The following is a 21,259-nucleotide window of genomic DNA, read 5'->3' on the forward strand; positions in this document are numbered from 1 at the left end:
GCTAATGTTTATTTACAATGCACATTTTTATACTGGATTCTACCCTTAATATCACACCTTATCAATTATATATATAATTTATAATATATATATAATTTAGATATTTACTTCATTATATTTAATAATGTAACTTTAATAACATAGAACATGGTATAATTTCATGTGTACCTTTTTCTTAACTATTTACCAGAATTTTTAAAAAGTCATTTTTTTAAAAAACACATTTGTAAATTGCATTGAAAAATACTAAACATTGAGCGGAGGTCACCTGATCTGTAGAACAAATGTAAAGTTCCGGCTGGAACGACTGAGAGTGATGTAGTCAGCAGTATTTTTTTAAAAGGCTTTGGACTACAATGAAGTGACATTATGTTGCCCAAGTTCCACATTAACAAGAAAATTAATTCAGTTTGACATCCTCAACTGAAAAGGTGTAATTTTTCATTGTTTTATTGTCCAGCAGTAAAAAGTACAGTGTATATAGTACAGTACAAAAAATACATCATGTTGAACACTTTGCTCCACTGTGCAAAACAACAAGCTGGGCTGCGAGTAGCCAATGCAGGAAAAATATCAACATCCACGTTGTTAAGCGTCGTCTTTTCATTCTATGACTGAACACACTCGGGATCATTTCGAAGCGACAATTGGCAGCATTAAATACTAAGTGGAAGCCGCAGCAACGCAACATAAAACAAAGGACAGCTCATTAAACAAAATGCACTCAAAATGTTCAAATTCAAATGCATTTTTCCAAAACAAACCACTCCTTACATGTGCTCATACAATGAAGGTTTGGCCACAGGTTGTATGGAGCAGTGTGATTCATCAATCAGCAATTGGAGAATGTTCCTGAAGGATGTGGTTGAAGTGCTAAAGCGCTGAAGCAAATCTCATACTGGGCACGACACATACGAGTGACAAGACACACACACACACACACAGAGAGGCACAAATCAACACGAGCATGGAGGACAAGGTGAAGACGTTTGGGGAAGAAGACAGTGCGCGCACACGCACACACACACACACACACACACACACACACACACACGCACGCACGACATACAAAGGATGACAACCACTGAGGAATTATGAAGACATCAGCGTAGTTCGTCTTCTGAGAAGCTGGTGACACATGAGGGGGAGTGACGTTTGCAGCCACTTGTCTTTGATTGACACTAGAATGAAGCATCATAACCCATGATTTAAAGCCATTCACGAACGCTCCTATTATCGCTTTATAATATTCAACAGATTATGCTGGAGGTGGTGCAGGCATACAGTATTATAACTGGTCATGATGGTGAATAAATAATACAGGTGGTGTGTATTCCAGAAAAATATGAGCAATTGGTCTTTATGCAAAATAACATATTGCTGAGTAAAATGTTGATTTAAAGCAATTAAATATGACTGATCGTGTGACCACTTCCTGGAAACTTGTGTCACCCCCCCCCCTCCGAGAAAATAAAACAAGCAGGCATTATATTCAAGTTGAACAGGCTATACGTCATTTCAGCTTGATTATTTATCTTCATAATAAAACAGCACTTTCTCATAGCTTGTTTCTCCTGTGAGGCCACAGTAAATAAACGAAACCACACGTGTGTGTTTATAAAGACATAAAAAGTTGGGTTTTTTTTTTATCACAATGAATAATTTTGTAGAAAATGTACATCAGAAAAATATGCAGGTGCATCGTCATAGTAAAGAGTGATTGTATACATCACCACTCTCACCATGTACAGCGTTGTACAAAATAAGACGGCATTGTCTCTAGATGGCAGACGCCTTGTCTCTGTTGATGAAGAGTGTCTCTTGGCAGAAGGGGTTCACCAGCACCACGCTGCTGCCGCTGTAGTCCCCGTTAGGCGGCAGGCAGCTGTCGTGCTCCTGCATAAACGCACACAGCAACAAGTGAGCATGACACAGTGAGTCACTATTCGCCAAAAAAAGGGGAATAAAAGCGACACCACAAGGTGCACAGAGATGTGTGATAGATCTAGATGAAGGAGTAGAAGGCATGGAGGGTGGGGTGACTCAAGAGGGGATGATGTGGGAATGGTAGATGATGGTGAGTCAGCAGTGGCGGAGGGAGGAGAGGCACCAATGCTAACGTAACAAAAACTAATGATCTTCATTTGAAATCCAATCAGGCTGAAACTAAGTTGCAACATCCTACCAAACAAACAACACCTGGGTGTCACCAGGGGCATCCTACACATGATCCAGCCTTGGCCCCCCTCTCCTGATGAGGAAAAATTGCAGGAATGAAACAAAAAAGAGACACCGGGTAAAATGAATGGTTAATACAAATGCGTTAGAAATGACAAAAGAATGCAAAGGCGGCTTGGAGGTACTATTACGTTGTCATAGCATGTACGGCCACTAGATGGCAATGTAACCAACAATAAAAAAGCCACTCGTGCACTTTGCATGTCAAATGAATAGAGCATGTTGGCATGACTCATGTTTTAAATGCTACCACATGAAGCCAAGGTAATTGTGACTGATAAGACAGAAAAGTAAGCTTATTAAGCACTGTCCCGACTGTTTGTCCTGAGCAGTGACAGCAACATGAGACTTGGGCTGTGTCTCAGTTCCTGCGCTTCCATACTTGTGCAGTGCGTCGTCAGTACCCGGATGTTGCCCCATGTGTTGAGTGTGCACCCCCCTCAATCATTGCCATCTCGGCTATATAACATTTGGGGAAGGGACTAACTCGAGTGGTTGCGATTAAAAAGAAGACAAAGAAGCGGATAATGATTGTGATCATCATTTCCAGTAAGGGCGCAACATCTGTTTGGGACGCCTCTGTACGCACGGTGTATAATATAGATAATTTGAGACAAAGCCTTAGAGGTGTCCTGAAGCATTAATACAAGCAGAATATTTCTTAATTTCTCCCCACTATCAAACGTCATTATGTAGTTTGTTCCAGGACATTTCCTTCCCTGAGGCCCGCTGCTGACTGCACACATTGATCCCCGTGTTGTTTCCATTCTGCTGACTGATGGCGCAACGTCAACTCAACACAGCCTCTGTGAGTGTGGGCGCTGATGTACCTCGCTCTCCAGAGTGTGAATCTCTCTGGGCAGCTCCACGGCGTGCCTGCTGAAGTAGTCCATGGTGATGGCGTTGTTCCAGTAGCTCAGGTTGTTCTCCTGACCTGACGACTTCTTCCTCCTCCTCATGCAGCACATGGTCAGCAGCACGGCTGTGACAGGAAGTGTGTTTAGTTTATGTCCAATCTTGTGCTAAATCTTTGTGAAAGTGCATGCTGGCTGTCAAAAGCATGGCAAAGCCAGACTATGACCACTAACTGTGAGGCCATTTTTTGAAAAAGGCACAATAATAACAATGAAACATGTATTACTTACAGCACGTTGATACAGGCACGCTAATGGCCAGCACAATCCACACGATGTCCATCCGACTCAAGCAGATGGTCACGCGGGATGGTGGTGAGTCCACAGTGGGCCCCGAGCTGTTGTCAGCAGTCCAGGGGTCCTTTGTGGTGGCGGGGACCTGCCTGTTCAGAAAGCTGCCACTGTCTGTGGATGGAGGCTCTGAGTGGCTGCTTTCCTGAGCGAGTGTCTCGTTGCGGCCGCTGCTGCTGTTGGATGGCGCCCCCACGTGTGCTGTCACCAGCCAAGGTCCCACAGGGTCATTGTCTGTGGCGTTTGAGCGGGGGGATGGGAGCGTGACCCCGGCAGTGTCATTGGTCGTCGTGTGGTTGGTTGGGCTCAGCGTAGGATGGATTTCTGTGGAGAGAGCGGAGGTGGGCGCTGTGGAGGTTTGATTCTCTGATAGATTCTCGACAGGAGCCACCGACTCTGCCTTTGGGGCCACCACCAGCTCATCTGTGGGGGGCTCGCTCATGTCGGCATGCACTTCCCTCAGGGTGATGGCGTGGTGTCCCTGAGCATGCTCCCTGAGGGACTTAAGAGCCTCTCTTGCAGCCTCTTCCTTGTCCTCTAGACTCCTTCCCAATTTGTGCCTGGTGGGAGTCACAGTGTTGGGGACAACAGTAACCAGGTCATAAGCGAGAGGTTCTACTGCGGCCCGTCTGGAGGATTGAGTGGTGTGAAGCCAGGATGAGGAGTGGACGATGTTTGTGGGTCCAGGGCTTCTTCTGGGAGACCACTCCCCGCTGCTGGAGCCTTCCCTGTGCCAGTCAGGGTGGAGAGGCTCAGCGGCAGACAGGACATTGCTGCTGCTGCTAGTTGCCATGGTGACAGAGTCCTGGGACGTATGGTGGAGGTACAGCTCCTGTGCTGATGACACCAGTCCTACTGGTAGTGCTAGAAGGGCAAAAACACCTGCAGAGACACAAAAAGAACATTCTTTATGTGTTGCCTTCATGTGCCTGTGCAAAGTTCTTCTACAAGACCCCCTTGCCCCCATCTTGCAGTCCACAGGAGACACCGTCTTGTTGTGCATTCAATACATACCTCCGCCTTTAATCTACTGTGTTTGTCACTCCTCTAGTTTAACGAGATTGCTTCATTAACAGCACGGTGCACTGGGCCGTTATGTGTCGTCGGAAAACAACAATCAGGCGGCCAAATAGTGAGCGCTCCAATCACACCACTTACTTGCTTGTTTGTTGTGTCGATATCGCTGTGGTGCTGCTACAAATACATCTAAATAGACGTTTGATTGGCGCGTGGTGCCACAACTGCCTTACGGGGAGAGCTGTTTATCATATTTTCCCCCTCTCACAGGGGTATTACAGTGGTTTTGACGAAAATTATTGCCAAAAATATGTCTCGGTTTTCGCACAGCCAAACAGTGCACCTCACAAACTGGTCTGCTTACCAGCGTATCATTCCACGGAATCGAGGGCCCAAACAAAGCATCCACGCCTTGGTGACGCAGGTTCCGTAAAGAACGGTTAGTGGTTCTTTTTCAGTTGGGGCACTTTTGACAGATTCCAGTCAGGGAATCCTTTAATCATCTTTACTATGTGTGCTCATAGGACACACACTGGACAATGAACAAGTCTGTTTCTGTCTACTTTCTTCTTCCTAATAAGCACTGTGCTGTTGAGGCGTTCGAGCGCACCATGTACAGCATCTCTTAGTGTTCAGACAGTCTGAACCCACCAAGAAATTCCCAAAAATTGACAAAAAAGATGAGAAAAACTATTCAAATGAAGAGAGAGGTTGTAGCTAAGTACAACAGTAGCATCTGTTACAATAGGATCGTAATGTAAAGGGGGAATGGTTTAAGTGAGGCACATAACACAGTGGGCTGGGCCAGGGTGTGTCATGATGATTCTCCCTGCTGCTGAAGTTTACAATAAAGTTCAAGTATACAGCTCTAACCATACACTCTTTAAAGGGATAGTTTGGATTTTTTGAAATGAACTGTGTGACAGGGCTCTCACTTGCGCATTCTCGCATCACAGTGGTGGTCATCCACGCACGTAAACACTGTGAAACACATACACAACAATGGGCAAGCGGCGGCACACAGTGATACAAAGGGAGAGACAATAACGCCAAGTGATTGTGTGGTCTGACTTTGCCGCCAACTAACTGGAACTACACCAAAAACTGACCAGAACTCGGCTCACAGGACAAAGTGGGGGAGGAGTCACTGTTGATGCACTACACTGCTGATGGGGATGTCATACAACTTCATGCCAAAAAAAGCCGAACTATACCTTTAAAGTTAAAACAGTTAAACAGCGTCCGCCTGGCTCTTCCGTCCACTTCCCTCCTCCCTCCACTCATCACCGTGTTCACCAACAAGTCTCCAATAATTGTCAAAGTGATGTTAAATGTTCATTGATCCATTTCATGCATCACTTACATGTAATTCACTTGGTGTTCTTTCTGTAAAACTATAATTATTATTCTCTATAGGATGTGTTGGGTTAATATTTTAGGGTGTCTGGAACGGGTTAGTTGGATTTGCAATATCACGGGATATCATCTGATCTTTTAGAACAGATACTTGGTCCCACACGCAGCCGCATTTAAATTAATTTCCACGAGATAGGATTCAATGTGAATAAATGGAATATTTTCATTCTTAGAGCATAGAAAACCTGTTTATGACTTTCTAAACACGGTTTTTAATATTATCAGAGCCCTGTAGACCTGAAAAAATACACTTATAGTCACTATGGCACTCCTATTATTCATTGTTTACACCACATTCCAACTCTTATGCTGCAGGGACTTGAGACGCTAACCAGTTAGCCTCAAGTTTATTTCTTCTAAATCTAAGAAACAAAAAAATTGCCACTTCCACACCGCGTGGGAGAACTGTTTTTCCACGCCTGCCATTGCTGACTTTATGCAGTATATATCTCAATGTTTTGTGTCATTACTGCTCCTCGTGACCACGACACTACATACTGTATCACTTGTATTTCGATATGTTTTGACTAATAATAGACCAATGAATGAATGAATTTCTGAACAAACACACTATATCGAGGGAGCAATAATTGATCTGATAATATTGCGAGGGACGACTGGAATGATGAAAACCAAGGTTCCGCTGTATAAGACAACCAACCTGCAAACTACAACCATGTGATCATAATCGATATGTAGACAAGAAAGAAGTGTGCGCTAGTGTCGTAATTCTTGCCTCCTTTATTGACACACTGTGTAGCATGGCCATATAGCACGGAGCTCCCACTGGGGCCTCGCTATGCATGAAGATGTCTGCATGGCTCACATGTAACATGACAGGATAAGAAGGGTATTATCATATATTTTACAACTATTGGATTGCCTTTGGGATTCAAGGTCATTTTAATCCCACTGATGATGGAAATCTTTACATCCTAGTCACTAATGCAATTCAAGTAAATCCATTTAGACAGAAAAGTATAAATACCGAGTTCTTGGTTCCAGCTGGACTACTTCAATCAATTAATCATATCATAATCCTTCAGCCCGAGTGTCTGGGTGCTGTCTCCCATTAACCAAAACTGTCACGTCTGTGACCCACGGCGCCCCCTCCAGGGTGTTTCTGAAGAGATAGCACACGTAGCCCCTCTGTTGATTTACGACACGTGCCCTGAGATGATCCTTGAGGCAAACAGACGTGTTTCACTATTGTTTCACACACTAAATGTGACAAATTCACGTTAACACGGTGTTTGTCAGTAAACGATGAAAACAACGTTCTCTTTTGCGAACGGCCACCAGTCTATCATCTATTATGCACCAAACAGGTTTAATTTGTCACCACGGCAACATGGCGGCCTGACAAGAGTGATGGCGAGGGCCTGCCTGCGTCTGCACAGACACAGGGAGGAAATCAGCAAGAGAAATTATTGTAGAGTGAAGTGAAGGTTGGAGAGCATCCATTACTGCATAAAAAGTGAGCTGCAACAGGGTGGAATCTGTTAAATAAAAAAAAAAGAGGAGGACAGAGTGAGATGTCCCATCAGTAGAACACAATCACAACCAAACCACCGCCATTATGCACCTGCTTGTCACTACTTTCCTATAAACTGCATGGGTAAGAAAGAGGAAGGGGGTGGGGGGGTTACATGGTGGCTGGTGACATTCCTCCAAGTCCTCTGCGCTTGATGCCGTCAATAAATCAAGCTGCAAAGCGGGCTTTGTGCAACCGATTAGACTCAATGTCAGCGAACATGATGAGATGGAAAGCAAGCCAGCGTTTATTCCAGCTAATGGAACCGTGCATTATTCCCCCAGTGGGTCCCCTGCAGGGGTTCCGAGTCACCACGCCAGTTTAGTGTGACATGAACGTTCAAGCGCCATCCGTCATCATGCAGGTGCCCTATTCAGTGTGAGATGGATATATTTATCTTTGTATTCCGGGGGTCACCTTATGCTCCATGCAAAGGAGAGTAGTTTGCTTACAATGCAAAGTTGCTTGTGCATCATGTGGACGGCTGGCAAGTCGGGGAGGCCAAAAATAGGAGTTGCATAGTCCTTTGTCATCCATCAGTGAATTTTTGTTTGTCTATCATCTCTCCCCTCCAGCAGTTCACCTTACTTTTTTCACCTCCAGAGACTCTGCTGCCCTCTAGAGGTGTGGAGGTTAAGTGTTCACCCAAATTACAAGTCATCTTTCCGCTGGTGACTCAAACACAAAAAATCTTTGCTCCTGGGTGTGTTTCTGTACTTCTTTTGGACAGCTAGCTGGAGCCCATCCTGTGGACCGCTGGGACACTGCTGTTTGGGGCGGAGCGGCTGGCGAGGTCTCTACAGATGCAAGCCCGGAGATAAAGATAACTACTTCCTGTTTGAGCGCTTCGCAAATTGTCGGTCGGCAGCTTTGAGGGCGGACATGTTTATCAGGGAATCGGTTCCTGCGGTGTTGATTTAGAGACGGCCATTTGGAGTGCAGCAGCGGCACAAACAGGATGCAGCGACATTAAACAGGACGTTCTTTGGATTCTGGAAAGAACACTTCAATGAAGATTTTGAACACGTTGGTAAGCTCTACCCCTTGGAAAAAGAGGTGAGACGCTTCCTAACACAGACATGGACAGCTTACAATTCCAGGAGAAACTCTGCGGCAGGTATTTCCAAGAAACACTAAATGCTAAATGCAGCATCTCTTCTTTTTTCTTGCAGCCTGAGGCACATGTGCCTACTCCTCCCCCTCCTCATCCTGATGGCTGGTCCATAGAGGAAGCAAAATGAGGAACATCTCAATACTTTGCAGGGACACACACACACACACACACATACATACAAAATACCACCTTAATAAAAGTGTAATATACCAACAGATCTCTCCAGTCTTAGCTGGATTTGAAAGTACACCACTACAATGTGACCTCTTCCTTCAACACTGGTAGTTTGTCACTTCTTGAGGGATGGAGACAGATTTGTTCGACAGGCCTGAAGCAAAGCATACCAGAGATCAGCAGCCCGCGAGCTGTTCCATCTTCCATATTCATGTGACATTCAGCACTGGTAGCCTGCCAGCGAACCCGCCGCCGTACATGCACTCACGCCGTCGTCAACCCATCCTCGGAATTTAAAGCAGCCACACGCACCGCGAGTGAAACACCAACTAAGGGACGACATCACCATGGTGCGTGAAAGCAAGACCATCAAAGACCATCAAATAATATTAGTTATTATTATAAACCTCGGTTTTCAAAAGCCCCAGTTTTTGTTTGAATCGTTTTTTGGTAAAAAAAAAAAATAGCCTCGGCTTTTGCACAATATTGCGCCTAATAAACTAGTAAGTTTGCCCTGTACTGTGTCATTCCGCAGAATCAAGTGCCCAAACAAAGCACCCTACCTCTTACTGACGAGTGGGACTGCTAAATAACCCACCATGGGGCCAAAGAAAGTTGCCAGTCCCAGCAATTTGATAAAGAACGAGAGAAACACTTCAATTCAAGAAAGGAATTGTCCCGAATTACGAAGATGATGTCTCCTCCCGTCCTCCCTCTCCGCTCCTCGGCATCTTCGCCAACAAGAGTCTTCAATAAAAGATCTAAAAATTTTATTAAATGTACATTTTTCCATTTCATTTCTTACTTTGCATTGTTTTCCACATGTAAAACCAGATTTATTCTCCATAAAATGCATGCTTACATTTTGAATATACATACATTCATAAATTATTGCCGTTTTGTACTTGATGACGGTCTATTATTAATCCAAAAATATGCATATTCAATCAAATTTAATGTATTCTTGGTCTAAATTAAGCATTTTCAAGCATACAAATGGCTAAATGAAGGAAAATACAAATATAAGGCATTCAAAAGGCACATTCAAAGACGTGATATGTAGTATTCTACACTGGTCACTAGGTGTCAGTAAAGTTACATTGAGGAGACAATAACCACAGCAGCGCTATCCACAAAAAAAACAAGCAACTCTCCCAGTGCTGACCTGAGTCTATATTATGTCTTATTTATGTTTAATATGTCGTATTTTCTGTTATTATGTCTACTATATAGGGTAATATGAATGCAAAGGTGACTATAGGGTTGTTATTTCTTGTCTAGAGGGTTCTAATAATGTTAAAAACTGTATTTAAAAGGTCGCAAACAGCGCTCTAAATACAAAAACATTCCATTTATAAATAACGAATCCTACCTCACCGGAATTCACTTGTGCGTGTGTGTTTGGAACCAATTAACTGCGATCTACTGTATGAGGGATTATTGTACATTATTTCCTATGGGAAAAATTGCCTTGGTTTTCGTACCTTTCATTTTTTTTTCATCTGATGTTTTGGAACAAATTATTAACGAAAGCCGAGGTGCCACTGTATTTATCAGTTATATTTTAAAGTATATATTTATATATTATTCTAAATAATTTTAAATCTATAAATTATCCATCTATCCATCTTCTATACCGCTTCTCCTCTTTAGGGTCGCGGGGGCATACTGGAGCCTATCCCAGCTGACTTGGGGCGACAGGCGGGGTACACCCTGGACTGGTCGCCAGCCAATCGCAGAGCACATCTATAAATGAATAAACACCAAAATACAAATCAATCTACTCACTCAGCAGCTGGCAGCGCAGGACCTGCAGGCTTGTCTTCATGATATCATGTGATCCGGGTCCTCCTCCACAGTGCTCATGGTTCTCTGGAAAGTAGACAGAGAGGTCACATGACGCTCAGGTGTCAACACAAGGCTCAAACTACAGACGAGGCATTGTGATAAACTGCGATTACGTCTGCCCAAGGCCGGAAAAAACAAATAAAAGGATTCCAAAAGCGACTTTTCCATTTCAAACCTGACAAATCCATCATTGTCATGACAGCCAGACCATAGATAGCATTTCTGACAGTAAAAAAAACAAGAGGAGCCGCCATCATGGTTGTGGTCAGTGTCAAACTTGGTGGCTTCAAATCAACAATGGCAGGGAAAGCAATTGCAGTGCATTAAACATTAACCGGTGTGAGCCGTCTTCTGAGACGTCCACTGAATGCGTCGCCTGTGGTAGAGTGAGGCGCAAAAGGCAGCGTGCACATTGGAGGAGTGCGCGCAAATCAAAAACCACCTCATTCATTAGAGGATGAATCACACACCTCAACTTGAAGCAGGACGACTGTTACAAGGCTAAACTTGTACTGCTCATTAAGTGTCGCTTCCTGTCACTTAGCACCTGGCATCATAGGAAAGCATTTTTAGCGGTGAAAAAACAAAACCTGCACGGCAACATCAGCTGTAGTTATGGCAACCAAACCAAACAGCACCTTATTGTAAAGTCAACCCAAAAGGGGATGTGCCTCTTAGTCGTCGTCTCGTTCTGGAAGTGACTGTTGTCTGTTCACCAATGAACTGCTGTGCTCTTTCGGTACACGACCACTGCAGCTGGTACCCAAAACCAGGGTGCCAAAAGTCATGTAGTAAGAAACAGTTAGTCGCTGGCCATTAGGAATGGAATGTTAACGCCTTCTAATTCAACATTCCTGCAGGAAAAAAGGGGCTTATTGTGAAACGGGCAAGCTGATTAAAGCTCACTCACGACAACACAGCCCCGTTATGAAACCGTTGCCAGTGAGTGGGAGGTAACACCCAGTCTAAAAGATGTCTGTGAATATTCAGGTCATCGTATTCTTAGGAAAAAATATTTTTTCCCTGAGCGTCCGTGACCATCATTACATCTGAATGGAACACTAACGAGGTGATTCCACCCAAACGACTGCCGTTTTCTGGCAGACGCCCACTCCACTTGATCTTAATGACTGTCGTTTTGCACCACAACAGAGTGAAAATGTTCTTGTCTGGCCATGCCTCTATTTGGAATGCTGCACCAACCCCTCAGACTAAAGCTGTCCTATCTAGTCAGGCTAGAGTTGTCCTACCTAGTTGTTAAGCATGAACTGATGAAGCATCTTCTAAGACAACCTGAACAGTCCAAAAAAGAGACACTGTGGCTTTGATGATTTCCCGTAATGCTCCAATTAGGGTGTGGAAAACAACCGGATGATTATGGGTGTTTGCTCGATGCAACATCTAAGCCTAAACTGACACAATAAGAACTTAAAAAGAAAAAAGGGGGCCATGTGGCTGAGGCGCCGCACCACGGGGTGTGTATGTGACGGCTATCAATCAGCGGCGTCTCAGAGGAGCAGCCATTAAAAGAGTATTAGACTCCCAGCATGCCGAGGAGACCAAGAGAACCCAGTGAGCACGAGACCTTCAGCCAAAAAAATAAAAAAAGTACACATGCACAATGCAGTTCTGCACCACAATAAAGCAGGCAACCTGGAGGAGGGGAGGAAACACCACCCACGCTGCGGTGATAACACAACTACTTCTGCAGTCTCATAAGGCGGTGAGGCAAGTGCAGTGTTGTCACTTTATCCGCTTTTCACCCATCAGGGAAGGTGTCACACTCGTTAAACGAAAGAGGAGACGAGACTGCCTGACTGTCAGAGACGAGCACCAGATCTCCGGCAAGGGCCTGCACTTGATGTTTCACGGGAGAGAAGCTTACCGTGTTGACAAAAAAGGCTATTTAATGCAGCTCACAGAAAAAGTGTGCGACTAGGACAGATAAAGATACACAAGAAGGAATTCCCAAATGGGAACTATCTGGCCTCCTGGAGACTTGTCAAGCATGCCCGCTCACTCCTGAGAGTCAGTGAGCCAGTCAGGCAGTAAAGGGCAAACATCAGGATGCAGCTCACTAGCGCTTACCGTCTGAGTCGTAAATAATCTCCGCCTCCTTGTCACCGTCTTTCCGTCCTTATGTGACACCCCTATCCTTGCTTTTGATAATTTTGCATGGCGCTACACTTGTCACCAGCGCCAAAACGATAACAACAGACACAGGGTGACACTCGCAAGTGGTTTGGCGTGCATCGCATGTGAGTTTCTTCCACGCTAACATTTAAGTTAATGCATCACAGCGTGTCACAACAATCCCGAACACCGTGCAAATAATGTATGCCCCCTAGTGGCTGCGAGCAGCGTAGGACAGTGATGTCCAAAGTGTGGCCGGGGGGCCATTTGCGGCCTGCGGCACATTCTGACAATATAATTTCACAACAAAACTTAAAACTTAAAAAAACAATACAATAACAACAATAAAAAAAAATTGAAAAATCTGCAGTAATTTTACAAAAGTAAAATTTAAAAAATTACATTTTGGCAGTTGAAATGTTAAAGAAAAAAAACTTTCTTTTGAGTGGTAATATGGCGAAAAAAGTAACTATTACGAAAAGAAAATTGAGAGTTGGAAAAAAAAACAAACAAAAACTGATGGACAACAACAAAGTCCAAATATTAAGACAAAAAAATGTGGCATAGAGTTGAAATATTAAAGATAAAATGTTTTGTTTTTAAAGTCATAATATTACGAGAAACAAAACAAAATAACATTATGATTTTTGGAAAATCAGGTTGGGGGAAAAAGATGTAATATTATGGGAACAAAGTCATATTACAAGAAGAAAAAAGTTGAAATATTTAGAACATTTTTTGTAAAAATGCAAAAATGGGGGAAAAAAAGAGCAAAGCCCAACATTCATACTAATAATACGCCTTTTCACAAATATTAGATACAGGTTTTTCTTGAAATATATATATGACGTCTTAGCATGGTTTACAAAATATCAGTGTGGCCCTTGCATCCTTTCATTTTTCAGTATGTGGCCCCCGCTGGAAAAAGTTTGGACACCCCTTGCCTGGGAGATGGACGCTGCATCAATGCCAGGACGTCATGCTTTTCTGCCTTCCATAAGGATGAGGCTATTACGCTCCGTTTTGCATGTTTCATCATGCTTGACTCCCAGCATAAGAAGATAAGATACCTTGTGGGGTCAAAAAGAAGAAAAATCAGATTGATCAAAGCTACAAGCGGACGCCCAGGCTGGTGCATCTGCAGTGCGAGCTGTCAGGCAAAGGTTGTTACGTAAAACCTTTCCTCCCTCTTGGCGAGGCAACATTGATTATCGGAGCGCCGCTCAATGAGCCCTCATTAACTGTCAACTTTTACACATTTACACGGAAAACAAAATGGAGAATGATGAAGCTCTTGACCCCACCATGTTGCCCCTACTTCCTATTATGGACCTGTCGTATTTGCATTTTGAAAGACTGATTCACGGTCTATTTCTGTTCCTCAGTGTACCCCATAGAGCTAATGGCTGGTCTCCACGGTAACAGGTAAAGGCATGTTCCCAAACTGGACACATCAAGAGTGAAGGGTACCACCCTCGTGACAAGACATGGCACCCTTAAAGGTAAAGTAACATCCTTTAACCTGAGGAACAGATTTCCATTTCCATTTCCATTTCCAGGTACTGCCAAAGCCACAATTTGCCTAACCTCAGCAATGCATTGTTCATTTGTGGACCCTGCACAGCAATGCAACGCTCCTCTGACAATAAATGGGCATTGCAAACATACAATAATACATCATCATTCATGATTAGTGTAAAGTGACAGCACTTTTCCTAGTCCAAACTGAGGCAAGTGCTAATATCACTGAACCATTACATATGAAATGGTGCAAGAAGACAAAGCAAGCAAGCACTCAAAACCGTCTATCCCAACGGAGGACCCAAATAAGCTTAATCCCTTCCTACCAGCAGGGCAGATGGGACAAAGGTCGGCTTTTCAGCATAATGGGGACAAAAACAGTTGCTTATGACAGTGGATCATCACTTGTGTACAGCTGTCACAGCTAATGCAGCAGAATTAGGACCTCGAAGTGCTCACGCTGCTATTAATTAGACATTTTTGAAGCAGATAAGTAGACAATGGCGAGCTTTAAAAAGTCCAAAATAAGAGGAAACACTCTTGATCCAGAACAATAGTGCACTGCAAGATGTCGTGGAACAAAGGGGTGACGACAGGCGTTGGAATTTACACTTTCCTGTAACAAGAGTCGATTCCAGAGTGCGACAGTATGTCCACTGTAAGGACAGGAAGCGCTTGGAATGTCCATCGAGTATAGACATGACTGCGCAGGGTTGGGATTGCAACGGGAGCAATTGCTGTCCAGCACAGGTCAGCAGTCAAGAAGTAGAACTCCATCCAGGAAGTTCCTTACTCTGTGGCACATTCCCAGTTTTAACCTTTTGACGCAGCTCGTGGATGGCTGACAATGGCAGGAACCAAAAGCAGAGGGGAGGGTTGTGTTTTGTGATGGGGGGCGGCATTGTACCTTGTTTCCGTGCAAGTGAGGACCGCCGAGAGCTCGCCAAAAGCCAAAGCGAGAAGAGCCATCTGGGGAATATGCGGCAAAGCGAGGAAGAGGATTGTGTTAGGGCGTGTGTGTGTGTGTGTGTGTGTGGATGGGGTGGGGGTAAGAGATTTTGTATTGTTCTCGCCACTTCTTCCACCCCCATCACCCTTCTTTTGCTTCATCCCCCACTATTAGAGTGACAGATTAAACTCCAAAATCTGCTAGCCTTGAGTGTGTGTTGGCCGCCTTTACACACACACACACACACACACACACACAAAGAGCATCACTTAGGCCTGGCATGCATGAGTCAGGCTGACAAAAGCAGACTCATACAATACGGTTGCTAATGTCTAAAATATCAATATGGACCGTGCAAACATCCATCCATCTTCTATGCCGCTTATCCTCACTAGGGTCGTGGGTATGCTGGGGGCCTACCCCAACTAACTTCGGCCAAGAGGCGGGGTACACCAGCCAGCCAAAAAAACAACCATTCACACCTATGGACAATTTAGAGTCTCCAATTAACCTAACATGCATGTTTTTGGAATATGGGAGGAAACCGGAGTACCCGGAGAAAACCCACGCACAGGGAGAACATGCAAACTCCACACAGAGATGTCCAACGGAGATTCGAACCCATATCTTCCCGATCTCCTGACTGTGTGGCCAACATGCTAACCACTAGGCCACCGCGCGGTCCGTGCAAACAGCCGTGAGCAAAACAAACCAATTAGCCACTTTCACATTTGGAAACAAGCTGGAAGGAGGAACACGTGAGCCATAAGAAGACGCGTGGCTTCACGTTGAGTAACTGAGTACTTAGCGGCTAATTGAGGTGAGCGGCGGTGTGGTTGTGGATCAGGACAGATCAGAGGCTGTAAGCCCTCCATTGAGGTCATTAGCAAATAACAAGCGTCTCGGCAGATATGAGCTGCGGCTTCAGAGTTCAAGATTCATATTTGCTGAGAAAATCCCCCACAGATTCCTCATAGATTACTATCGCAGCAAATAACAAAGCAATTAGGCTGACCTCTAAACTCACTAATTAGCAACCGGCTTATAGGATGACTCAGAATGCAAATGTTTAGCTCATGCCTCACAGTGTCATGGAGGGCGTTTAGAATGTCCACTGTCCACTCCTCCTAATAGGGAATATTCTAGAATTATCCCAAATAATTGAAGCACTCCATGATTACCTTTAGTGTGTGGCTGTTACCCGCACATTGCAACAAAACCTGCATTCACAGCAAGTTTTTATCACTGTTTGAATCCTGTTTTTTGTTGTCATTCACACAGTTGTAAAAATATATTAACCACTGTAAAATAGGGATGCTCCGATCAGGGTTTTATGCTGCTGATTCCGATTATGATCATCCAGGACTGAAATCGGCCGACACCGATCACATGGTCCAAGGTCCTAGACTGCCAAGGGGCCCAAATAATAGGTAATTACAAATAAAAATAAAAGGGCGAGGCAACTTTATTGATTAATTTTAAATGGGACCCGAAATTCCTGGCTGCACCCCTGCTACTGGCTTTATGTGGGTAGTTAAGTTCCACACGGCAGACATGATTTTTGTTTTGGCGCGCCTGTGCAGTGTGAAGGAAAGTGAGTCGACGCAATGTTAGCATCTTAAAAATAAACTCCGCCTCCAGAGACCAGCGCCTTTACTGCATTGTTTGCCAGAGCGTCCATACGGTCACTATGCAGCGTTCACCAGGGAGGCCAGGAAGAAATAGCAGACAAAAACGAAGGTCAATGGCATACCGGGGGCCTGTTTACGACCATCCTAGTTAAATGTCAAGCGTTTGGGCCCCCGAGAGGACAAAAAATGGCTGCAGGTGTGTCTGCCTCGCAATCGCTGTTGGGACAAAACGGCGAGATGAGCGGCGAGATCTATTATTAGTGGAGGAGTGAAGAATGGAAAGGATGCCCTCGGGGGGAAGAAGAGAGGAGGCGGAGGGGAAAACACTCAACAGTAGTTTTTAGAGATGCTGTTGTTCCAGGGACAAATATGACGATATAATGACCATATACACACTGTATGATCAAACATGTCACATGTGTGCTCCTGAATGCAGCCAAGGAAGACGACGTCAGAAAATCTTCTTTTCCTGCACACCGAGCCAGACGTCTGTCTCGTACGTCCCGCTCGGCTCGTGTGTCTTTGTCATGTTCACCGCCAGAGCTGCACTCATCCGCCTCCTACCCCGCGCACCTTAGGATGACGCCGCTGTCTCCATGGTGACGCAGCTGCCACATCAGCACCGCAATCAAGAGCGCACACATACCGAGCTAAATCCCACTCTGAGCCTCTTTCTATGCAAATGAATGTCCCTTTAATCAGGATTAATGCACTTTCTGATTATTCCACACTTTTCATTGCCCTCAGAGACAAGAATCTCTTACGTAATTCACACCAAGTGCACTCTAATTAGGGGGTCTTAAGAAGAATTCCGCTAAAACATCAACTGTCACAGTCGTCTTCCTCCTTTTCACTCATATGACCTCAGCATTAAAAACTGAACTATGATACATTCTAGAAAACTAATAAGAGATTGACGGCATGGGGGTGTGGTCCTCAATCAACAAACACATGCTGGCACTTTAATCTGTCAGGAAAACAATGTTTGATTTGAACTTGACATGCTCAAACGCTTTGGGAATACATAAAAGCCTACCAACACAACCACTATCACGATGGAAGAAGTTGCCAAGGAAACGAGAGAGATGGAATCGCACTTTGCGTGATGAGAGGAGGCGGTCATTTGCCTCGGAGCAGGGGGTCGCAACCACCCCCGCCCCATTAGAGGCTAATCCTCATAGGTGAGGCTGCAGTAATTGTGCTGACGCCTGCTAATGCTGTCCAAACACACTTCCACCACACAACCCCCGTAGGCTCACTCAGCCTGGCGGGGGTGTAACATGCATCTCACCCTTAGAGCAGGACTTCTCCTCCAGCCAACAGGTCCTCTCATAATCCTATTAGAGGCGCTCATCTGTGCCGCATTAAGAATGTGCCGCTTGGTCCAAGCACACAAACCCTCTGTGTCCCGGGATTGCCCACACAGAGGGCCACTCCATCCTGCCATTTTTCATTTTTCACACACACTCGTAACAGTAATGGGACAATCCCTTAATTGAATCAGTTACTTCATCAATCAGGCTTTGCAAGAGACATCTAGTTTGGGGAAGGCCCTTTTCTGTTCCCAGGGCTAAAAGCAGGGACACATATGGGATGAAAATTCCTACCATTACATTCCAAAATCTTGTCGAAAGTCTTCTCTGAAGAGTAAAAGCTGTTATTGCTAACCGCACATCTGTATATTTGTACTTCCTGTCTGGAATCCCGAATGCATAAATCCTAATCTCAATGTGGACAAGCACTCCATTGAACATTTTCTATAGTTTTACCGTATTAAAATGCTTTTAAAGCTTCTGAGGGAAAAATCGGCTTACATAAGTAGATTGGAACCCAAACAGTCCTTTGAGTCCCCTCCCTCTTTAGGGTCCCTTGTGGCACCCGTGGGTGGAGGTGCAGTCCGAAGTGGCATGATGCATCTGAGGAATGTAAGGAATTCCCTGAGTAATCACGTCGCCCTCATGCTCGGACGGTCACATCACTCTTATCTTCTGATGCCCCCCCACGCTCCCGCTCTTTCTCCTGCTCCTGATTAGGCAAAAACTACAATGTACGATGCAACTATTTGTCAGCATTGGGGCCAACCGTAAAGCAGGTGGAGCAACACCTACAGGGCTATAGGTGAAAGGCTGTTAGCTGTTTCTGTAACCAATCCTGTGGACACAACCTCCTGAGTCATATCAAGAGCCGCTGATGGTTTGAGCCCAGGTGGCATTTATAGTCAAACACGGCTTTCCTCCTGTATGCCAGTGAGATCCTGTTTGGACCGCTTGCTATTTTGTCATCCAGGAAAACAGTGCAAAGTCCAACCTGCGCATAAGCGCAAGGGGCCACATTCCACCTCATGATGTACCACTCTCTACCAGTCATGGGGGGGGGGACGAGTTGAGTTGCTTATTAAACCCTCTTGTAGCCGCATTCCCTAATACTTTCCCATCAGCTTTTTCCTCTACATTTCCTGTGATAGGTTTGTCCAGGAGGGATAGGAAAACTGCCCCCCACCAGTGCTGATGAAGACTTTTCCGGACTTTAGTGATAAGAGAGCTGTTGCTGTTATTTTAGATTTCCCAGTCACAACACGCTGGACAGGAGACACTTCGAGTGTAAATTCAGGTGGACTCAAGTCTTGGTTCTGTTCCAGGCTTTTCCTTGCCTCTGTCGCCAAAGTGCAAACTGCCTTGATATAACCTCTTTTGCATTATGCAAAATAAATATCCTCATTAGCCTTACACGATTTGCTCATATGCTGCCGAAAAAATATCCCAGCTTGCCGACCAGCCCCAAGGATGCCGTCTGCTCCAGATGTCAATACCCCTGGTGACCCCGCTCCCTCCCCTCGCCACTGCACACATGGCAGTGGGGGATTGTCCAGCATAACAAAGGAGGAAAGAAGGGGGGTGGTTGGTGTGTGGAATAAGGGGGGTATAAGCAAACATTCCTGTCACAATGGAGAGGTCTGGCTAGCAGGTTGAATCAGCTCAGAACTCAATGAAAACAAAGCTGCACCTTCTTGCAAGCATCACAATGGACTATTTGGCCTTAACAGAGTTTCTCCCATTATCTGCTTTGATGCCATCATGTTTCCCAGACTTCTTAAATGATCAAAGGCCACTTGAAGAAGAGCTCTTGCATGATTGACGGCTTTCCCGCTTTTGCAAAACTTGGGAGGCTGAAAGAACAGCACTGATTACAATGTCACCATGCAAATGTTGAGAAATATGCTTGAGATGACGCTCATCTGCTCCTGCTACATGTATCTTTTTTTTATGAAAAGTTGCTATTCGTAGTAGCGTCATAATTGTATGTTATTACGTTTATATTCTAGTCTATATCACTGTCTGCACAACAATTCGAGGCAGATGGCCGCCACTGTACAGTGAGTTATCATTGTGTCCAAGCTTCTCCATGTTAAATAAACTGTTGTAAAAACTACTCTGCGCTGACTGTCGCACTGCCCATGACTGATAATGGTAATGTGATCACGTGACATTGGACCTTTTGCATTCAATGTGCTCAATACATGCAGAAACATTTATGTTGTGCATTAATCATCACCTATGACAGCGTGGTAACGTCGGCGTATCCGAGACCAATGCGACCAGGACGCCGGAGAGGGAGCCACACTTCACCGCGTCGAGGAGCACATGTCGCCAGGGGGGAACCACCAGTCTCCGGAGGAATCCCGCAAGGGAGCAGTGTGTCGCACCTGCTCGTGTCCAGCCGCTGGATGCGCTGCGCAAGGAGATGCCACCACCGTGCTCGTTAGGCTCCGAGGAGTCCTGCCGAAACTCCTGCTCCCGCCTTTCGTCTCCGTCGGCTCTGACGCGATGCAGCTTCTCTCTCCGCCCTCCACGCAGCCGGCCGTCGGGGTTTTGGTCGCGCCGGTGCCACCCACGGAGTGAGGGAGGACCGAGCGGCGCGCGTACGAGGAGGGAATTTTAATGAGGGCTGCTGCAGAGTGGAGGTGCTGCGGACGGGCTTCTGGTCACCTGACAGCCAGGACATCCCGACTCAACCTGTTGATTGACGTTCTAAATGCAGCACAGGTCTATTAATAGCGCCACAATACTTTGCAACCCTATTTAGATGCAATGGAAGAGCTGGATCACGACAATAAAGCTCACTTTTTCTGGTATTTTTCTGAATTGATTTCAAGGCACAACTTTGCAAGGCGCCATCAGTGCACATTGCTTTTGCGCAACCGCCTTTTCGTCCACTCCATTCGATCTGGCGCCCTGCTATTAAACGTAAATCACCGCTGCACACATAATCAATGCGTAAACAAAATCAGCTTTTTACTGCACAGTAACGACAGCCACGGCACAAGAGGTGCGAAAGATGCGCACGAAGCTGATTTAGAATGTAAATTAAAGCACAAACAACGAATTAAATTGAAAGAAAATTATTTGATTGCCAAACTCAAACAGCTACGCCAGTATTGAGACGCACTGCCCCCTGCTGACCAGCCACTGTCACTGCATC

At 45.1% G+C, this 21,259-nt stretch overlaps 1 protein-coding gene across 2 annotated transcripts; it reads right to left on the reverse strand.

Annotated features, from left to right (window-relative positions):
- Nucleotides 1-434: 434 nt before the first annotated feature.
- On the reverse strand, nucleotides 435-20,753 carry tmem108 (transmembrane protein 108). 2 transcript variants are annotated; one of them, XM_054766105.1, is made up of 6 exons: nucleotides 20,333-20,753; nucleotides 10,487-10,570; nucleotides 3,384-4,325; nucleotides 3,069-3,220; nucleotides 2,186-2,251; nucleotides 435-1,896 (listed from the first exon to the last, which is right to left on the reverse strand). In XM_054766105.1, the coding sequence occupies exons 2-5, from the start codon at nucleotides 10,524-10,526 to the stop codon at nucleotides 2,207-2,209; spliced, it is 1,179 nt and encodes a 392-aa protein (XP_054622080.1). In that variant the 5' UTR covers nucleotides 10,527-10,570; nucleotides 20,333-20,753; the 3' UTR covers nucleotides 435-1,896; nucleotides 2,186-2,206. The 2 variants fall into 2 exon arrangements, with proteins under 2 accessions (XP_054622080.1, XP_054622079.1); XM_054766104.1 differs by lacking the exon at nucleotides 2,186-2,251 and having other exon boundaries at nucleotides 20,333-20,746.
- Between the last annotated feature and the right edge of the window lie 506 nt (nucleotides 20,754-21,259).

Source organism: Dunckerocampus dactyliophorus, chromosome 21, assembly GCF_027744805.1.
Source record: "Dunckerocampus dactyliophorus isolate RoL2022-P2 chromosome 21, RoL_Ddac_1.1, whole genome shotgun sequence".
Taxonomy (NCBI): Eukaryota; Metazoa; Chordata; class Actinopteri; order Syngnathiformes; family Syngnathidae; genus Dunckerocampus; species Dunckerocampus dactyliophorus.

Bases quoted from the DNA above. Each gene is read 5' to 3' on its own strand.
- tmem108 (XM_054766104.1), bottom strand. From the start codon at position 10,526: ATGAAGACAAGCCTGCAGGTCCTGCGCTGCCAGCTGCTGA. The intron at 4,326-10,486 runs GTGAGTAGATTG...GTGTCTCTGCAG, and splicing joins CCTGCGCTGCCAGCTGCTGA to GTGTTTTTGCCCTTCTAGCA. The intron at 3,221-3,383 runs GTAAGTAATACA...TTCCTGTCACAG, and splicing joins CGTGCCTGTATCAACGTGCT to CCGTGCTGCTGACCATGTGC.